Source organism: Podarcis muralis, chromosome 8, assembly GCF_964188315.1.
Source record: "Podarcis muralis chromosome 8, rPodMur119.hap1.1, whole genome shotgun sequence".
Taxonomy (NCBI): domain Eukaryota; kingdom Metazoa; phylum Chordata; class Lepidosauria; order Squamata; family Lacertidae; genus Podarcis; species Podarcis muralis.
Window position 1 is genome coordinate 80,069,836 of NC_135662.1, and position 21,768 is coordinate 80,091,603.

Below are 21,768 nucleotides of genomic sequence, written 5' to 3' on the forward strand. Positions count from 1 at the left end.
AGGGACCGCTTACCGGCGGGAAGGTAAACGGCGTTTCCGTGTGCGGCTCTGGCTCGCCAGATGCAGCTTTGTCACGCTGGCCAGGTGACCCGGAAGTGTCTCCGGACAGCGCTGGCCCCCGGACTCTTGAGTGAGATGGGCGCACAACCCTAGAGTCTGTCAAGACTGGCCCGTACAGGCAGGGGTACCTTTACCTTTTAATATGTGCAAAAATGCATATACTAAGGTAAACTGCGCGTGTATGCATAAAAATAGCATTCAAACATAGTTACATATGGGGAAATTGCATACAGAAATGTGTGTATATTAGGAGAAATTCAAAATATTTTACTGGTAATACATTTAGAGAGAGAGATACAGTGGTACCTCTAGATACGCACACCTCCGGTTGCGTATCCTTCAGGATGCGAACGCGGCAAACCCGTATTTTTCCAGGTTTTGCTGTGTGTACATGTGCAGAAGCGGTCCCTCCAGTTGCAGAAACCTCGGGATCCGACCAGAGCTCGGGAACGGATCCTGTACGCAACCGGAGCTACCACTGTATAGATATACTGGTAATCACAAACAGATGAAGAAATGTGGAGAACTGAAGACTGGAAAAATGAGATAAGGATAAACCCAAGCTGGCATACCTGTCCATTCCTACCTCTGACCCACAGGCCAAGTCTGCCATCATGATGTCATATGTGATGCCAGCTGTGAGACAAGTAGAGATGCAGCTGAATCAATGGGGAAGTCAACCATACTGCTGATTCGTGCAGAAAGTGGCTTTGGCAGCTCTATGCTAGATGCTTTGACAAAAGCCTGACATCCAGCTGACTTGTGACTGACAGGTGGGCCCACCTATCAGAGTTGGCCCACAGGGGTGGGGATAAACAACAATCTGGCCCACCTGGCTTTAAAGGTTCACTACCCCCTGCATTAAGGTATGCAAAGGAGAATTTGTCTCCTCTACTGTTGCTGTGTAGGAATTTCAGTAGGTGCAGCTTTTATGAAGCCCTAAATTATATGTTGTGCATCTACCAAAACCTTGAGACCATGCACCAATTTCAAATGTTGTAAAACTCCCCATAATTTGTCAAACTTCACATGGGGGGGGGGGTTGGGGAGATAAGGATCTAACCTGGCCGGATCGTTTCCCATCCATAAGTCATAGGAATTGGTTAGTAAGCAGACTTGTGTTTTTTAAAAAAAGAATTTCAAAATAGATAATTGGCTGAACTCAAAATTAATTAGTTTCTTGATGTTTTAAAACATGGTTGGGTCATAGTTTAACAGCAAAAATTTAACCATGTCTAAGTTCTATCGAATCAATGGACCTTCCTCTCCAGGTAAGTGGAATTAGGATTGTAGCCTAAATTGCCTTGGTCTAAATAAATCTTATGTCCTTCATGACTCTCTGGTTTGGAACACTCGTTTGTTTTGATCATTTGCATGCTTCATGGGCTTATTCCTCCCTACCACTTGAATGTCCACAAAACCATGTTACATCTGTGACCTAACACAAATATTGCAATTTATGATGTATCCTTGCAGAAACAAAGAAACAGAGGTCAATATCCCAGCTGACAATGAGTGATCGCTTTGCAGATTTGGCAGCAAAAGTCAACTAAGGTCTGGAGAAAATTGTTACAGCTGTACTTTGTGATATTTGAAAATCACAAAACATATGAAATGATTTGGTACTCTTGCTGAGGCATCCTCATCCCCTCCCTCCTATCTTGAATTACTCCACCCTTTCCCCCACTCCACATATTGCTTTGTGCATGATGACACCCATTGATTAAAGACTATGTAAAGCTAGCAAAAAGGTGGAAGCCTATGTTTGCATGTTTTAAGTCGCATTACAATTATTGGGATTTGGCTGCTCTGGGCTGAATTACAGCCAGTGGACATTGCAATTATGCAGTTATCTAGTCACCTATGATGAGAAGAAACTGCTTTCAGGCCTGGTTCCATTGCTAAGAAGTTGTAGCATTGTGCTACAAGTCCCACCTGTGAACACTTACCCTGATGTAATGGCAGTATAAACTGTGGCCCTATGCTGATCTTAGCCAATGCTATTTTTCACCCAGCATGCATACACACACACACACACACACACACACACACACACACACACACACAGAGTGGTACCTCGGGTTAAGTACTTAATTCGTTCCAGAGGTCCGTTCTTAACCTGAAACTGTTCTTAACCTGAAGCACCACTTTAGCTAATGGGGCCTCCTGCTGCTGCCGTGCCGCTGGAACACAATTTCTGTTCTCATCCTGAAGCAAAGTTCTTAACCTGAAGCACTATTTCTGGGTTAGCGGAGTCTGTAACCTGAAGCGTATGTAACCCGAGGAACCACTGTATATAAGAACATCTTTGGTTTTCGTGTTTTCAGATGATGGTCAGAAAGGTCCAAAGTCGCATCTGGAAATTATTTTACAGATACAGGATTATTAAAAGATGGTGGCAGCCCTGCAGAGTTAAGAATGCTCATATTACCAAACAACTACTACTACATTCAGGTGAGTTCTGAGTAGCTCGGAAGAACGTAAAGTCTTGCGGGACTCAAAACATAAAACTTGCATGGGCACAAGATGTTGGACATAATATTATGATGGCTGACTGGGAACAGTTATGGACCACTGGTATGAAATTTACGGCATGTAATGCCTTAAGAGAGAATATTATAAAAATGATATACAGGTGGTACATGACTCCAGTCAAGCTTGCAAAAATCTATCATTTGCCCGATAATAAATGTTGGAAATGTAAAGAGACTGAAGGTACATTATTTCACCTTTGGTGGACATGCCCAAAGATTAAGGCCTTCTGGGAGATGATCTATAACGAAATGAAAAAGGTATTTAAATATACCTTCCTGAAGAAACCAGAGGCCTTTCTCCTGGGCATGGTCGGCCAATTGGTGCCAAAGAAGGACAAAACTTTCTTTATGTATGCTACTACAGCAGCAAGAATACTTATTGCAAAGTATTGGAAGACACAAGATTTACCCACTCTGGAAGAATGGCAGATGAAGGTGATGGACTATATGGAACTGGCGGAAATGACTGGCAGAATCCGAGACCAGGGAGAAGAGTCGGTGGAAGAAGATTGGAAGAAATTTAAAGACTATTTACAGAAACACTGCAAAATTAATGAATGTTAGAATGATGTTGGATTGAAGTTAAGCGGTTTTTAGTAGCAATGTTATAAAGGAATATATAAAATGGTTTGTTAACAGGTGATAATATAAAGCTATAATATATTAAGATAAAAGATTTAAGATAAAATCAAAAAGGGAAAGGATTTGCTGAACTAACTAATTGAACTGGAATACAAAAAAGGGAGGTGTGAGGAGGTCAGGGAAACAAGCAAATGAAAGATAAGATTTGGAAAAACTGATTTGTTTTTAACTGTTTTTACTTTGTATTTTCTTTTTTCCTTTTTTTCTTATTTTTGTAAAATGTTGAAATTTAATAAATATCTTTTAAAAAAACAAAACATAAAACTTGCATGTATTAACTCAAGTATATTTGCAGGAACATTTGAGAGCCACTTCTTCCTTCTAAGACAGATGGTAGTTTCTTAAATTTGATGAAGCAGTCTGTCAGTTTGCCCTGTGGCAGCAGAGTAGCTGGATGGGCTGAGCAGAAATGTGAAGAACTGATTAAGATTTGAAAAATGAAAAACCAAAATTGAGAACATTCACAGACGTCTACCTGTAGCAAACTAGAGTTTGCAATTTGAGAAAACCAGCAAACTGGCTTGCACTTGCACTTGCACACAAATCCCATGATAATCCTGGAAGTTGTGAAGGAGGGTGGGAGACTAGAGTACATGAGGCCAGAGGCCCTTAGGGGCTTTTTCACAGAGCACCCATCCTCTTTTACTAACAAAATAGAAGTGGTTTTTTTTTGGGGGGGGGGGATCAGCTCTGCTACTGCTGCTCCACCATTCTATGAATGTCTTTTTATGTCTCTTTGGATGCTAATGTTTCCAGGGGTGCCACATATGATCTTACTACATGTTTCCTCTTTCATAAGGAGTGGGAGACACAAACATGTCCCTCTTTTGTAAAACAAATACTCTCCTCTTCCCACCTAGACCTGCTTCAATAGAACATGAAGGGCATCATGCCAATGATACTGGATTGGGGCTAGCATGTTGAAATACTTGGGAAGAAAACAAGGCTTATGTATTTTGCAGACATGATCATTAACCAAGTCAGCATCTTTTCAAGATTATTAATTACTAACTTGCTGATCCTACAAAAACAGGAAACCTGTCATCTTATTTCCCCTAAATTAAATCACCTGCACTCTAAAGCAATTAATACATTTCTTTATGAGAGTGAAGGTCTGCATCAGCTGACTCAAGACAGCCTTGTGCAAGTTCAAAGTTGAATACATATTGAGCTGGTGATGTCAAAGGAATAAACATGACATTTAGAAGACATCTGAAGACAGCCAGTGTAGTGTAGTGGTTAAGAGCAATAGACTCGTAATCTGGTGAGCCGGGTTCGCTTCCCCGCTCCTCCACATGCAGCTGCTGGGTGACCTTGGGCTAGTCACACTTCGCTGAAGTCTCTCAGCCCCACTCACCTCACAGAGTGTTTGTTGTGGGGGAGGAAGGGAAAGGAGAATGTTAGCCGCTTTGAGACTCCTTCACAATTTCATGACCATAAAGGACACTACTACAGGTAGCATATTATTAACTTTAAAAATCTGTACTTTATGTCAGATAATGTTATGTTATTCCACATTCTCTTTAGTCCTGATTTAAGGTTTCTTTAGCGGACGGAAATCTGCAACTCCAACCATATCTTCCTTGCGTGACCTAAATTACAAGAAAACATATTACTTTTCATTATTAATGCCCAAAGAAACTTAATTTCAGTTTACATTCATTCTGTGGTACTTCCTCTCATCCCATTTGGATGCAATTCTAACCTGAAAACATTTGCATGAAATAAGAGGAACTCACGGTAATGTTTTCAGAGATATGTATAGGGATATTTCTATTCCACAAGCTAGATCCCAAATCTCTATATGTATGTACCTTCTTGTTTAAATTGTGTACATTATCCATAAGCTAGGATACCAGCATTATAATATAACAGCCAAAATAATATATTAATATTACCCTATTAATAAGGTGGGTTATAATGTAGTGAACTGTTAAGGTCATATCATATCCAGCCTTTACTAAAAGAAAGTGTGTACAGTGGTGCCTCGCAAGACGAAAAGAATCCGTTCCGCGATTCTCTTCGTCTAGCGGTTTTTTCGTCTTGCGAAGCAACCCTATTAGCGCCTTAGCGGATTAGCGCTATTAGCGGTTTAGCGGCTTAGCAGCTATTAAAGGCTTAGCGGCTTAGCTGCTAAAAGGCTATTAGCGGCTTAGCGGCTTAGAAAAGGGGGGGAAAGCGGGGGGGGGGAATCGCAAGACTCGCAAGACGTTTTCGTCTTGCGAAGCAAGCCCATAGGGAAAATCGTCTTGCGAAGCAACTCAAAAACGGAAAACCCTTTCGTCTAGCGGGTTTTCCGTCTTGCGGGGCATTCGTCTTGCGGGGCACCACTGTATTTGGAGGTGAAAAGTAGTTTGAATATATTTCTCTAAGCATGGCCATAATTATATGATAGATACCACAGTACTGCATAGATGTAATAGTCTAACACCTTGACCCATTGCAAATGTAACGGCCTGCCCCTGGGCTCACACATGGACTCAATTTTCTCTGACATGAGTTTAGAAACTTTCACTATTTTAGATTAACTGTTTGCAGCTTGCCATGTCATCCAAATCCAGACAAACTGGTTAATCTGAACTACAGTTAGACAGCTAGGGGAAATGAGCCAACTTCAAGCCATAGTTTGTGAAGCTGGCTTGTTTTCACTAACCATAGTTAAAATTAACCACACAAGAGTTTGGACCACATGCTACGCTATGGTTAATCTAAAAGGGAAGCTTCCAGTGTCCTAATTATCGCCATGCTGGAGGAGTGGATGGGGTGCAGGGAACCTACACAAGCATGGGGGAGGCTAGGCACATTTTCATTACACTGAACCACTGCTTACTGTTAGATCTGACTGCAGCCAGTTTCCTAATCTCTTAACCATGGTTAAAAGATCAGGATGAAGGCTTGTTTTCTCCTCTCGACTGCCATATTAATCGGCTTATCCTTTCATTTTTCAGCCTAAAGTATTGAGTAGAATTACGTTTGCAGCAACCCTAACCGTAGCTGACTTTAAACAGAATTTGAAACTGGTTTGCAAGCTAGGATTAAAGGTAACCATGGTTAGCATAAGCCTCAGAGCAGATTAGTATTTTCCACTCTAATTTAATTCTCATTTTAAAACAGGCAAATATTATTAATATTTTTTAAACTTTTTATTGCTGTTTTAATTTTTCTTTCGGTAACCAAATTCTCAACTCAACTGTACAAACTACATTGTAAGAAGCTGCAAGAAGCAGCTACAGGGGAAACGTCAAAGAGCAATTCTCCTTCAAAACTGGTGAAAAAATAATATGTTAATCTGATCGTGAAAACCATAGCTTCAGAAGAACAAATAAAAAGAGCCTGCTTGACTAAAATGCAGTTCAAAGCCAAATCTGGATTGTATTACATTCAGATATCCAATTAATACTTACACTTGTTCTTTAAGAGCCTTGAGGAATTTCTCAGTAGATTCCTCCGTTATCTCCTCATCTAAGCTAGCCAAGTAGCTGTAGATATATGCAAAAGTGTCATATGGAATGCGGGCTGCTCCACCTTCTGGATCATTTGTAAGAATTTCACAGGCATGTTTCATAGAACTGAGTAAGGACTGAAAAAGATAAAAGGCAAGCATACATTAGCAGTCATGCGCTAAAGTGAAGGGATGAAAGTACAGAGTGATCTGTGCATAGCCACTGCAAGAGCCAGATCAAACACCAATGATATATTAGCAAAAAGTATGGAAATTGTGTAGAAATTATCATGTGTGATGATGCTGCATGTTTCTAATTTATTGCATCTGCCAGGAAGTCATGGCTAATTGCACAGAGATGTACTGGAAAACTGCACAGAAGCATGTGCCATCACCAGGCTGTAACAATCTACTAGGATTCACATGCTTTTTTCTACATGTTTTCTGATTAATGCATTCATAAAATCTGAAGCACTCCTCAGTTTACTAGTGTAATCCTAAAAGGTGATAGGTAATCTGTTCATAAGCCAAAAAAGAAACTCAGTATAACATTAAAAAAAAGAATGCCATCCAGTGCTACTAAACAGGCATAATTGAATGGCACCATGGAATGAATCTGCAATTCAGGTACATATTACTCCTAATTTTGGCTATGACATGGTCTCTTAACTTCTACTCAAACTGAAAATTTCAGATAATTTGCTCTTGGTGAATATTAGGAACCAAATAAATGATACTGTTAAGGAAGAAACATGTCACCTCTGTAATGAATGATGAATGTGAAACCGTTTCCAAATTTTGAAAAGCAGATTTACAATACAAAATTTAAAAGTTGAAAAACTGTGAGCCAAGGCATGTCTCAAAATCCAGAGAGAGAATATAAATATAGGAATCTTGATCTTTCAAAATTCTAAACACTGCAAACAGGTACACATTATGTTTGACAGGCCTACATACCCCACCAAGAGCGCTACATGCAAGGGCAAAGAACTTCATCCATTCCACTCCTTCTGCAAAATTGCCCAGTCGAAGAAGGTTGCGGAGCTGTTCCATTGGCAAGCACAAGTTTTTCCACTTTCTCTGAAGGTCCGATATTTCCACAGTTTCCTTTTCAGAGAGCTTTAAAAACACATGTACATCATAAATAAACCATAAGAAAACAGCATGAAAAGTTAAGTTACTTTTAAAAGAACATTCTGCAAAGATTTTTACCTGTTTATGCAAAATTTTAAGGAGTCCTGGAGTCAGACCAGTGTCATTTTTCTGTGTGGCTACTGGCCTTTCAAGACGGTCCTTCACAGGAAGAGGTTCTCCATTTGACAAAGCATAGAAATACCTATGATAGCACAAATGCAAAAATATGGTTCATGTCAAATAAATAAATATTCAAAATCAGTACATGAATTTAAAGATCAAATGTGTATAATGGTGGCCCAATAGGCCCTTTCAGGGAGAAAAAGCCATTTCCTGTTAGGGTGGAAGGGAGTAGGGAGACTTTTCCTCCCATAACGCAGGGAAACATGGATTTAAAATCCCATGGGATGAGGCCCTGCAGGTGGAAAACTACTAACCCCTTGCCCAGATTGTCCGGAGCTTTGGGCTGGGTGGTCACCAATATGCTGATGACACTCAGCTCTATCTGCTGATGGATGGCCATACCAACTTGGCCCCGGACACGCTGACCAGATGTCTGGAAACTGTGGCTGGATGGTTTCGTTGGAGCCGATTGAAACTAAATCCTTCGAAGACAAAGGTCCTCTGGCTTGGTCGGGATGGTATGGGGATGAGGGACCAACTCCCTTTTCTTGTGGGGGCCCAATTAGTGCCATTGCCTTCCGTTAAGAGTTTGGGTGTAATCCTCGACGCCTCCCTTTCCACGGAGGCACAGGTTACAGCAACAGCCAAGGCGACATTTTTCCACCTTCGCCACATCAAGCAGTTGGCCCCTTACCTTTCCCGCCCTGACCTGGCCACAGTGATTTATGTGACAGTCACCTCCAGGCTTGACTACTGTAATTCGCTCTACGCGGGGCTGCCCTTGAAGTTGTCCCAGAAACCCAGCGGGTGCAGAATGCTGCAGCGAGGCTCCTCACGGGGTCTCTGCCATGGGAGCATATTGACCCAGTGCTTTTCCAGCTGCACTGGCTCCCGGTGGAGTACAGGGTCAGATTTAAGGTGCTGGTTTTGACCTTTAAAGCCCTTCACGGCCTAGGACCCTCATACCTACGGGACCGCCTCTCCTGGTATGCCCCACGGAGGACCTTAAGGTCCATAAATAGCAACACCCTAGAGGTCCCGGGCCCTAAGGAAGTTAGATTAGCCTCAACCAGAGCCCACGGCCTTTTCAACACTGGCTCCGGCCTGGTGGAACGCTCAGTCTCATGAGACCAGGGCCCTGCGGGATCTGATTTCTTTCCGCAGGGCCTGTAAGACAGAGTTGTTCCGCTTGGCCTTTGGCTAAGAATCAGTTTGATCCCCTTCCCCTCTTTCTTTTTCCTTTCTCCTCCTGTGAAGAGGCTGCATCTTAATGTTTTAATGTTGTATTTTAATCTTGGTTTTTAAATTGTATTTTAATCAACTTGTTTTTATTATTGGTTGTTAGCCACCCTGAGCCCGGTCTTGGCTGGGGAGGGTGGGGTATAAATAAAATTTAGTAGTAGTAGTAGTAGTAGTAGTAGTAGTAAAATAACTAAGTATCTCTCTCTGCCACAATTCTGCTACCCATTGGGAAACATTTATTTTCTCATTCTTAGAGGCTGTTCAGCTGCCATTGCACACCAATGCATTAATGTTGTTTAGGCCAAAATGCTCAAGACTGCCAATTTGGTTAGGACTTTGAGTGGATTGCCATTTCTTCATCCTCAGGAACCGTCTTTTTTCAACTCACTGTTTTTATTATCATTTTGTCTAAGCGAGACAGTAACATTCATGAGCCAAACCTGCCAAATTGGCTCATAACCTGCTAAACTGAGCAGGTTTCTGTACACACAAGAGTTCTCTAGCACACCTGCATCTAGCTGGATTGACCTCCTCTTGCATCAGGCAATGCATGGGGAGGTCAGTCCTGATTAGCGCTGGGTTCAGGTGAGTGAGAGTTATTTGCAGGAAGCATTCTTATGCACTGGACCAAGCAAGACTGACTTTCCCACAAAGTACAATCCTGCTTTGCAAAAAAGCTTCAGAAGCTCCTGACAACCAGTTGGCTGTTGGGCACTTTGGAAATTGTACAAGGGGGCTTTGCCTGTGCTGCCAGTTCGCCACTCTCACAGAGATGCTATCCAATAGCGATTGATATGTGAAGACTTCTGGATCAGGGCCATTAGTTTCAGTTTTCTACTCACGCATAAGACCACTGAAGTACATCACGCGGTTGGGTCCTGATAGCAGCCTTGGTAAATTGTTTCATAATATCTGGCAGTTCAGGAGGAACATGGATCTGCTGCGCACAGAACATAACATCTGGAACAGGCATGGTTGTACTAGGTCCAAAACCAGAAAGCTAAGAGAACTAAAAAGAACATTATTCCTAAACAGATGACCCTCAAGACCACTTCCAACTCTACAATTCTATGAAGCTATTTCAAGCTGTCTTACTTTGGATAACGAAGATTTACCTGGATAACTCAAAAGACATGTACTGGCCTTGCCACACCGCCTGATCTTCTTGAACATGGCAGCATCATCATCACTGTTTGTCGATCCTCCCTCCCTGGTCAAAATTCCCCACACATATGTAACAATTTCCCTTTCTAGAACATTTCCTTCAGATTTGTTCTCAGCGCAAAATTTGTATACTAAAGCAACAATACTAAGACAAAAAGAGACCAAAAGTCACCAAAGGTCAAGAAGCATAGCTAATCAAGTAGATGCTTGTCTTAGGCTGCAATCCTACATATAAAACTCAATCACATGCCTACCTACTTGGAAGTAAATCCCACTGAGTTCAATGAGGTGTTAGGCTTGTTGCCATCATCTCTTAGGAATGAATACTATTGAATTCACTGGGAATCGTTTTCAAGCAAACATACCAGAAGTCTGAATTGAAGTGTGTGTGTGTGTGTGTGAGAGAGAGAGAGAGAGAGAGAGAGAGAGAGAGAGAGAGAGAGAGAGAAGCATTGTGGCTATGGGGTACCAGTGAGTGTCAACTACAGGAGCCTAAAGCAGACGGCTGATCCTGAAAATGTCCCTGTACATGGGGGGGGGGGGGAGAATATGTTCACACATCCAGCAGGCTTTTTAAAATGAGTATGTATGTGTGTCATGGGACGTGGGTGGCGCTGTGGGTTAAACCACTGAGCCTAGGGCTTGCCGATCAGAAGGTGGGTGGTTCGAATCCCTGTGACGGGGTGAGCTCCCGTTGCTCGGTCCCTGCTCCTGCCAACCTAGCAGTTCGAAAGCACGTCAAAGTACAAGTAGATAAATAGGTACTGCTCCGGCGGGAAGGTAAACAGTGTTTCTGGTTCGCCAGAAGCGGCTTAGTCATGCTGGCCACATGACCCAGAAGCTGTACGCCGGATCACTTGGCCAATAAAGCGAGATGAGCGCCGCAACCCCAGAGTTGGCCACGACTGGACCTAATGGCCAGGGGTCCCTTTACCTTTACGTATGTGTGTAGGTTACGGACTGTTCTCTGCATCTAACATATACTGCTTTCAACAACAAAAAAGTGGTAAAAGCTCACCCGTGTACAACTGTGCACTGTACGCGATGGGGCGGGGAGGGCTGTGGATTAATCCTGGCTGTGCAAGAGATTCTGCACACAGGCGTAGCCAGGATTTATGTTGAGGGTGGGCAGAACCTCAGTTAGTTAAGGATTTCTGTTGATTTATTTGATTTGGAGGAGGGTCGCTGCCCCCCTTGGCTACTTCCATGCATATACATATACATATATATATACACACACACACATATATATATACACACACACATAATTTATATATATATATATATATATATATATATATATATATGCAGGTTTTGGTGTCCTCGGGTAATCTACGAAAGCATATATATATATATATATATATATATATATATTTTACACCCACACACCAACAAACTGTGCCCTCAGAGTTTGGGAAAGAGACGGCAGGATTAATACCACAATGACTTATCACAAATGGATATATATATATATGCAGTTTTTTGCCTCGCGAATGCTCCCCCCCCCCCCTCCGAGGTTGAAACAGCCCCCGGCGACTCGAGGAGAAGCGGCAGAAGCGGAGGCCATTTACCTCGCCGGGGCTTTTAAACCCCTCGCCCTCCCTCGCGCTCTTTCTCGAAAGGGACGAGGCGGCCCGCCGCCGCCGCCGTTGAGTTGCTATGGCAGCGCGCTCGCGCCTCGCCGTCTCGTAGCAACCGCGAGAACCATAGAGAAGCGCGTGTCGGGGGGGGGGATGGATGTTCGGCGGAACGCCTAGAGCGACACTTGAAAAGACGCGTTCCGCGAGGACGCGAAAGGAGCGGGGGGAAACTCTATGGTGGAAACCCCTCAGGTGCTTCGCTGTGGGAACTGGGATAGAAAAGGCCTTCGAGCTTCGGGCCGGAACTGCAGTCTCTGTGTTGATTCGACGTTCTGTGGGCAGGGACGTCGGGGGCGCAGGCGCAGTAGGAAGGGAAGGGAAGGTGCGTTTAGGTCGCCCAAGTACCAAGGTGGGTCCTTTTTTGGGGGGGGGGGGTGTGCATAGAAGCCGCCTCGAGTCTTGTCAGAGAAAAAAGGCGGGGTATAAATAACACATAATATAAATACATATATATTAAATATAGCATATTTTATATATTTATAAATAATGTACTATATTATATATTCTCGTATACAGTATATGGCTTTTTTTTTTTAAAAAAAGGGGTGCATTATGGCTATTTCAAAAGCATCAATCAGCGCTCTCCCCATTCTTTGGAAGCAAGAACAATTCAAGCAATTGTTCACATTTTCAATACTGCTTTGATCTTTAAGAAGGGCCAGTTTTTTGTTTTAAAAAGTAAATAAAGCATATTTTAGGATCATAGAACTGTTGAGTTGGAAGGGACCCTGAGGACCATCTATTAAGTCCAACCTCCTGCAATGCAGAATAATTATTATTCCAATTATTAATGGAACATTGCACTTTGATGTGTGTAATCTTCACATTAATGGTGTTCACAGCAGAGACTTGTAACGAGATGCACACTTTTAAAGACCCCAAAACGGTGCCAGAGTTGGGTGGCTAAGGAGAGATTACTGGAGCAAGCCTATGACAGGGCACATAAGTTTCCGCACCTTGTAAATCCTGGTTTGCCTTTCAGCTGTCACACTTTTAGGTATGGAATTCTCTGAGGTGCTCACAAAACTCATCCATCCACAAAGATCCCTTGCTTCAAAGAATGGAAAAACTCCAAGCAGAGAAAGGGAGACATAGGCAGGTGTCTCCACTGAAACTATAATGGGGACGGCTACTTGCACAGAAGAGACCTGGATTCAGTCAGAATGCAGTGTGTGTCTCAAAACTATGCACTGTGTCTCAAAACTAATCTCTACAGCCTTGAAGACTGGAAACTCGCTCAGACACTCCATGCACCAGGTACTGAGTAATAATGTTCTCGTGGCACCACAGAAAGTTACCATCCTACTAGCACTAGGAATATATATATAGCTGAACAGCTTAATCTGAACACTGTTTTGTTCCTACAGTATTACCTTATATTTTGATTTATTGATAAGATGTCAGTCCCATGCCACTGTTTTTGTTGTTTAGTCGTTTAGTCGTGTCCGACTCTTCGTGACCCCATGAACCAGAGCACGCCAGGCACCTCTGTCCTCCACTACTTCCCGCAGTTTGGTCAAACTCATGCTGGTAACCTCGAAAACACTATCCAACCATCTCGTCCTCTGTTGCCCCCTTCTCCTTGTGCCCTCCATCTTTCCCAGCATCAGTGTCTTCTCCAGGGAGTCTTCTCTTCTCATGAGGTGGCCAAAGTACTGGAGCCTCAGCTTCACGATCTGTCCTTCCAGTCAGCACTCAGGGCTGATTTCCTTCAGAATGGATGCGTTTGATCTTCTTGCAGTCCATGGGACTCTCAAGAGTCTTCTCCAGCACCATAATTCAAAAGCATCAATTCTTTGGCGATCAGCCTTCTTTATGGTCCAGCTCTCACTTCCATACATCACTACTGGGAAAACCATGCCACTGTTTATGGTTATATAAAAAAACCCTACAAATATCGCCTTCCTTTGGCAATTATTCTTGGGCTTGCAAACTTGGGCTTTTCTTCTTTTTCATTTTAAAGTATGTTTCTAGTCCTTGGAGGCAACAGCGAAACATATAGGAAATGGGTGGTGAGATATGGATAGCGAGTATGAAGCACCCCACATACTTCCTTTCCCATTACAGTGGCACCTCAGGATGCGAACGGGATCCATTCAGGAGCCCCGTTCGCATCCTGAATAGAATGTAAGACATGATGGTGCGCGTGCGCGGGTCACGTTTTGCCGCTTCCACGCATGCGTAAGCGGCGAAACCCAGAAGTAACGCACTCCGTTACAACCCGAAAGCTCTCAACCTGAAGCACATTGAACCCGAGGTATGACTGTACTAATAGAACAATAAATAAACTTGGAGTAAGTGCACTTAATTTGTGTAATTGATACAAGTAAACAGAATCCAGTTTCATGCTGGCAGCCTTTGGTTCTACCCGCTCCACTCCCTTTAGAACAGAACACACACAGCCCTGCTTTGTGCTGCAATAAGATAGCAAGTGTCAAGGCTTTTTCTTAATAAACTTTAATAATCTTTGCAGATCAGGTTGTCCGGGATAAAAACAAAAATTACAAGATACTGCATTTCTGCAAAATGCTACAGGAAAAAGCACAGCATCGCTGGCAATATCCCAGTGGTAAGACTGCTTGGATATTAAAAACAAAAACAAAGACCATCAAGGACAGATAATTGTGCAACCAAACACATGTATTACCAGAAAATGCAGTATTTGGGGGGTAAAATATGCTCCTGTACAGAAAAGTACACCATTATAAATATTGAAATGTGTAATATTTGCATGTCCCAGAGGATCAGGCACAAAAGACTCAAAATTAAGATCTTTGTACAGTGAATTAGAAGTGTTTTTGGCCATCTCTCATTACTATGCTCTTTTTATTTGGAATTTTGTGAAATATTTATTTAGAAATAAACCTCAAGTGTATCAACACATTTTATAGCCCAGAATGTCTAAAATGAGGTAATGCTGCAAAATACCAAAGATGGACCTCTTGTTAGATAGTCCAGTTGGATAGTCCAGTTCCACTTCTATTACACAATTCTACTATTCTACTGGGCATGAGCGTAGATTGTCAGAAATCTTAACCACCGCCTCTGCCCCCCAAACATGGAACCAGAACAGCTCTCGACATATTTCTGCTTTTTCTTTCAAGCACAAAGACATATCCTGAAGACAGTAGACAAATTCCTTGGTAATCTATTCAATACACATAATTAAATATACATGATGTTCAAGGACACAGTCCTGAATGGCCACACAACTGCATAGCATTAATGTTTCTCAATACAATAAACCTAAATCAATTTCTCACTGTTTTTGAATAGGATGTTGTGTGTTTTAAGCACACAACTGAACTGTACTTAAAGCTTCGGCATAGTTCCATTTGTCTGCCTCAGAACTATTTACATTAAAAATGCATATCTACCTGCAGAAAATAAGTACACGTATAAAAATATGAGAATTGGTGAACTTGATTTGGGGGGCCTCTTCCTTAGCGCTATCATTGTAAAGATCAGCTCTTTATTTTATTTTTGGTTCTCTTTCTGCTGCTGTTGTTAATACTATAAAGGTTTTCTCCCATAGAATCTACAAATTTCCCCCCAAAACCTCTAGCATTACTGCCATGCAAATTAATGCTAACCATTTCTAGAATTACAGGTGTTCATTTTTAATATGGTATGGTATGAAGTCCATAGTACAAATTGCAACTTTGGTTGTAAGAAGGTTTCAGGCCACTCAAGAAAAAAGGAGGGTCTTTCGTAACATGTTCCAGCCTTTAAGTTCTCTGTGCTCTTGAATAAACTTGTCAGATAACCTTCTGCACTATTCTCTAGAGAGTAAATAAATCCTTGTAAGCATTTAAACTGTATAGCTTCAAAGATGTAAAAAGGAAATATTGGCTTATGCATTGGAAATGCATTCTTCCACAAACCTCTCAATTAGCAGATTTAAGTATTCCTGCCACTTAGCTCTAATGAACTTTAAGTGCTTAGAAATTCATTAAAATTCTGTCTTTCAGTGCCAAGGAATTAATGCCTTCCAGCCAAACAAGCAATGCCAAAACTGCTTGAAGGAGAAAAATCCATCTTGATTTACCAGTTACTGTACAATATTATAAACTTACACATGGAAAAAGAGAATCAGGCAATAGAAAATTTACATCAGCTTTGATGTTATATAAAATGATAAAAAAATGAAGCTTATGTCTTCTTGCCACAGCCACTTCACTGCTGACTGTAATGGTCATTTTGTTTTTATATTGATGAGCCCCCAGCTTTGCAAAAATTACATTTGGGAAATGGCCAGAGCCACCATAAAAATGCAACTGTTGTTTTTTTTTTCCAAAAAAAGTGTCTTGCCTCTTGCAGTATTGCTTTGTGGCACATATGTCAACAGAACAGCAGTCCAAAACAAAGTGGCAACTAGATTTAATAAATTAATATTCTTTTAAAGATGTACAATGAACATTCATTTTTTAATTCAGGGTATTAGGGTATTGCTATTTACACATTTACAGGTCTCAGCGCTGATAACTTCAGAAGTTGCAGGTAAAAGGTGCACAGCCTTGACTGCTTCCTGAACGCCATGAAAAAAGTAAGCCAAAATTAAAAGATAAGAACCCAGCTGAGAGGACTGTTGGGAAAGACACCCAAAGAATGAAGACCAGTCAATGAAAAAGGACACAAAGGCAAGGGAAGATCAAGTAATTCCATGTGAGCGTTTCTATTCTTGTGAAGACTGAGGGGGTGGGGCTGGTGTCCCTTGTTTTCCAGTTTTCCTTTCGTAATTCACAAGTCGCTGCCCAACAAGGTACCTATGATTTAAAAAACAAGCAAGCACACCATTATGTTTGGTCATCACATGCCGTTCAAAAAAAATAGCGGGCAGAGTAAATGGGGAAGTATTTCATTTAAAATACTTTGCTGATGGAAAATTTGCTTGCAGTCATTAAGATCCCAATAGCAAGTATACAGAATATATTTTTTAAGCTTCTTATATAAAAGGAATGGACATTCAAAGTACAGTGGTACTTCGCAAGGCGAATGCCTCGCAAGACAAAAAACTCGCTAGACGAAAGGGTGTTTTGAGCTGCTTCGCAAGACGATTTTCCCTATGGGCTTACTTCGCAAGATGGAAACGTCTTGCAAGTTTGTTTCCTTTTTCTTAACACCGTTAATACAGTTGCGACTTGACTTCGAGGAGCAACTCATAGCACACGGTGTGGTAGCCTTTTTTGAGGTTTTTGAGGACTTTGGTGATTTTTGAAGCTTTTCCAAAACTTTCCCGACACCGTGCTTTGCAAGACGAAAAAAATCGCAAGACGACAAAACTCGCGGAACGAATTAATTTTGTCTTGCGAGGCACCACTGTACAGAAAGTTACGAATGTTTTTATTTTGAACACCTGCTTGATCCCCTTTGCAAATTCCAAATGGGCATACCAACATGAATCGCTTCACAGAATTTCTGGTTTTGAAGAAAAGCTTTCAGTATTTCCAGCGGCAGTGGCATTATCATCTCTATTTAGACTCAGTAAATCTGATCCAGTAGTCTGTCACCTCACTGTTCATCCCAGATGCTTCAGAAAAGGTTTAAAATACCACTTTCACAATGCTCCAAAATCTATCCAACGCTTCTAGCTTCCTAAAACTTTAGCATACTAGTATTACTGCCCCAGAACTGATGAACTTTACTAATGCAGGTACTCACTTGTCATTTTTAATGTGTTCATAAAGGCGCTTGAACTGACGGACCTGGAAAGATAAGATCCCCATCAAAACCACCACCATGAGCAGAAAAGGATAAATTCGACGTTGCACTAGGTTTTGCATTTCAGGAGTGACACCTGCAAAAAAGTTAACAAGAGCAAATGAGCTAAAGGTTAAAATAAAGGCTTTGCATTTCAAATATTGGAACTGGAGCAACCAACAAGCAAAACTCTACCAATATCAACCTCTTCATTCTTGCCTTTCATCTCACCAAGTGATAGGTGTCAGTGGCTGCTGGTTTATGTGAACAGAGAAGAATTTTTCCTGAAACCTCTTCTGCTTGCTGGTATTCGGATTTTTGTCAGCAAATAGGCTTCCAGAGTATCAGAACATTTCTGTCTTTGCAAAGCCGAATTCATAGAAGCTGGAGCTAATAAAGTTATGGCCTGTTTAATATCCAGTTGCATGTTTAGTTTATTACCGTGTCACACACCCCACATATTCTCCCTCGGTAGGGACAACCATGTTTTATAATGGAAGCTCAGAACATGAACACATTTGTTGTTGCTCAATAAGCCATTCTCCACTGCGCCCTAGCAAGCTACTGCCACCTACAGAACAAAATAAGTAATGCAGTGTTTTCTGGGGAAGGACACATTGCTTATCTACAAGGAGAAGCCACTGATTACAGCCACACTGTAAACGCTGTAAAGTCTTCCAACTAGTATTTGTAATTTAGTTGTATGGTTAACCTGAATAGCTCTGAAATGGAGAATTCGTAATACAAATAATTCTTAATCAACAATTCAATCTTGAATGCTGCAGCCATGTTTTTATTTGAGTGATTGTAAGCTCATTATGCATGGGATGTGGGTGGTGTTGTGGGTTAAACCACAGAGCCTAGGACTTGCCAATCAGAAGGTCGGCGGTTCGAATCCCTGCAATGGGGTGAGCTCCCGTTGTTCAGTCCCACTCAAAGTGCAAGTAGATAAATAGGTACCGCTCCGGCGGGAAGGTAAAAGGTGTTTCCGTGCGCTGCTCTGGTTCACCAGAATTGGCTTAGTCATGCTGGCCACATGACCTGGAAGCTGTACGCCGGCTCCCTCGGCCAATAAAGCAAGATGAGCGCCACAACCCCAGAGTCGGCCAAGACTGGACCTAATGGCCAGGGGTCCCTTTACCTTTAAGCTCATTATGTCCTAGATATACCATATTTTTTGGTGTATAAGACTCTGTTTCCCCCCAATTTTTTTAAGTTTAAAATTGGGGGTCGTCATATACATGGGGGCATCTTATAGATGGAAAAATACGGTACTTCCAAGGTGACAAATGACAATGGGTGGAATTCAACACCACACTCTTCCAATTCTTCCATCTGCACAAGCATTTCAGCTTGCCAGATGGAACAATCTCCCGTCTCCTCCCCCCCATGTGTGGTTCAGGGGTTCTCTTGACACCACCACCCCAAGCCAATTTCAGAAATGCACAGGGTGAGGGGGAAAGGAGCCCAGTTGCACAAGCGGAAGCCCTTGTGCAGAGCTTCCACCAACGATGCTGGTTTGGTGAATCCCACTCATTAGGTCTTTCTTCTGAGTAGGGCTGCCCAATATTGCATTGTCACTGGACTCTAAAATACTAGCTATTTCGTGGTGGTAGCCCTACTCCCCCATCTGAATGTTGTTTATGTATTTTGTACACTTTCTTCTGTATAAATATTCACATGTTTAATAGGCTATTTCTGTTTACCTGAAATGATTCTTTTTAGGGTGCTATTTTAGCCACCACCTTCAAATTTAACACATATTTCTATTTCATTTTTAATGACCTAGAAGTACATCTCTTTGAAAACAAAAGCTGGGAATCTCTAAATTTCTGCTAAAGCCTACCAGCTGATAAACAGCTTCAGGATCTATGTGTGGGCCAAAACTATGTAACTCTCCAAATGATGTAACATGATGGTTTTCCCTGAAGCTAGCAAACGAAATACTTCTTGAACCTTTGGGCAAGATGCAAAATGTGGTACATGAAGTACAGCTACCTAATGGAGATGCTTGACAGAACACTCATTTGACATTCTAACAAAAGATTTTTCATGATTCGTATCTTAAGCTGGGACCCACACAATGAAATCTGTATGCCCATCTGCACTTACCTAGTAAAGGTACAATACCAGAAGCTATGATGTAAGGTACGCAAAGAGAAAGCAACAGAACTGAGATAACAGGCGCTGCAAGCTTCCGTATTATAAAGTGTAAGTCAATATTCCTAATTCCATTTGCGTAAACCTGAAAAAAATAAGACCACAGTCAAGATGCATGAAGGACGGCTGCCCGGCCCCTGCCATTAAATGTATTACATACAAAAATCTCCATATTTATGATTAAGAAGGAATGACAGCATTGTAGCATTAAAATATTAGCATTAAATGTGGCAGTTAATATTTTAATATCAGCATTAGCATGTAAACGATGGTTTAGTGCTATCTAGATGAGCTGCAGGCTGAAGCAAGCCCAAACAAATTACTGAGCCTGCATATCTCCCCCTCCATGCACAGCCAAGAGCAGTTCTGCAGAAAGTAGTTTCACTTACAAATTAAGGTTGGCTTGCTGCCTCCTACAAACCAGGAATCCTGGCTTACAACAAACTCTATTAGTTTATGAAGCCAGTTTCATAACCCATGAGTTGAAGTTAACTTGTTTTGAAACTTAGTACAGTTTGCTGCAAGCCAGGAACTCTATCCCTGGTTCGTAGGACTCAGCATTCTTCATTCTTTAAAAGCAAAGCTATTGTTTGCAGACATTTTGCTTGGGCACACTGTATCTCATCCACATAGAGCTAAACCACAGGTGAGTTTCCACGTACAGTGGTACCTCTGAGTGCGAACAGGATCCGTTCCGGAGCCCCGTTTGCATCCTGAAGTGAACGTAAGACGCGTCTGCACAGATCGCGATTTGCCACTTCCGCGCATGCATGTGGCGTCATTTTGAGCGTCTGCGCATGCGCGAACGACGAAACTCGGAAGTAACACGCTCCGTTACTTCCGGGTCGCCGCAGAGCGCAACCCAAAAATATGAATACGCTGAAGCGTATTCATCCCAAGGTATAACTGTATCACTAAACAGGTGTTTTAGTATGTAAATCAACTAAAGCAGATTTAGGAAGGAGAGGGAGAGGTTTTGTTGCACAGGCAGAAACCTCTGTGCAAATGGGACAACTTGGTTGGACAACACCCATTATTTGTGTCCTAATAATCGAGATCATTTTTTCTCCCAATATATAGAAATAAAAATATACAGTAATTTAATGAAAAGCTCAACACAGATAGAAACCCAAAATTGGGGGAGGGGGGCACCTGGGAACAGAGTATGTGTTAGCTGCTGCCTCATTTGTTTATATAAATGGGGGGGGGGGATGTACAAGGAAACAGGCATGTGACTCCAAGGAGCTATGCATTCTGTATTATGGGCCCAATTCTGTGGAACTCCCAGTTGACGTCAGACAGCTCCTCTTCCTATTGATCATCCAACACCAACTGAAGACTTCTTTTTTTATTCCAGCAGGGATTTTAATTGAAGTCTTATTTTATAGTTTTAACTGACTTTTACCCTTCTGCATTGCACACCATTCAGAGATGACTGTAGTTAAGTAGTATATGAATTGTTCAAATAAAAGACCATTAGAAAACCATTGTAAAATTATAATACAGTTGGATTTAACCCATATTGCCATTTTAGTTTTTAAAATGATACAACCAAGGGTACTATATGTTGAAGATGCAATAATAAGGGTGATCTTTTTCACATTTGCCATGTTCAGATGATAATGGCTTAGCACAAGTGTGAATAAACCTTCCCATAACCAAACCAGGAAATCTACAGATATTTAGTTTCCTGTTATATCTGAAGAAGGAAACTGTGGCTAATGACTGCAGCAAGGCAGAATATGAAGTCATGGTTTCAAGTGGGCTTCTAGCTTATTCCAAAATTGTTTGTCAAAGTTTCCCAGTTCAGACAAAACGGAAATTATAGGTAACTTAAGACTTCCTCAGTTGTTTGCTAGGTTATACTGAGGAACAAAGCATCTTATTGAGCCAGGATATGATCATCTGAACAAGGTAACAGTAAAAG

The 21,768-nt window shown here is 41.7% G+C and overlaps 2 protein-coding genes across 2 annotated transcripts in view; both read right to left on the minus strand.

Annotated features, from left to right (window-relative positions):
- Positions 1–4,697: 4,697 nt before the first annotated feature.
- On the minus strand, positions 4,698–12,144 carry ROPN1L (rhophilin associated tail protein 1 like). Its single transcript, XM_028737972.2, has 6 exons — positions 11,913–12,144; positions 10,020–10,186; positions 7,891–8,014; positions 7,636–7,797; positions 6,641–6,816; positions 4,698–4,828 (listed from the first exon to the last, which is right to left on the minus strand). Exons 2-6 carry the CDS (start codon positions 10,148–10,150, stop codon positions 4,771–4,773), a joined length of 651 nt encoding a protein of 216 aa, XP_028593805.1. The 5' UTR covers positions 10,151–10,186; positions 11,913–12,144; the 3' UTR covers positions 4,698–4,770.
- Positions 12,145–14,422: 2,278 nt separating this feature from the next.
- MARCHF6 (membrane associated ring-CH-type finger 6) overlaps positions 14,423–21,768 on the minus strand; it is a 44,806-nt gene continuing 37,460 nt past the window's right edge. Inside the window, exons 24-26 of the mRNA XM_028737971.2 lie at positions 19,794–19,926; positions 17,643–17,778; positions 14,423–16,747 (exon numbers count right to left, since the gene is read on the minus strand). Coding sequence (XP_028593804.2) covers positions 16,657–16,747; positions 17,643–17,778; positions 19,794–19,926 — 360 coding nt within the window. The 3' untranslated portion in view covers positions 14,423–16,656. The remainder of the gene's footprint in view (positions 16,748–17,642; positions 17,779–19,793; positions 19,927–21,768) is intronic.

Bases quoted from the DNA above. Each gene is read 5' to 3' on its own strand.
- ROPN1L (XM_028737972.2), bottom strand. From the start codon at position 10,150: ATGCCTGTTCCAGATGTTATGTTCTGTGCGCAGCAGATCCATGTTCCT. The intron at 8,015-10,019 runs GTGAGTAGAAAA...GTGCTATCATAG, and splicing joins GTACTTCAGTGGTCTTATGC to GTATTTCTATGCTTTGTCAA. The intron at 4,829-6,640 runs GTAAGTATTAAT...CTTGTAATTTAG, and splicing joins AAGGCTCTTAAAGAACAAGT to GTCACGCAAGGAAGATATGG.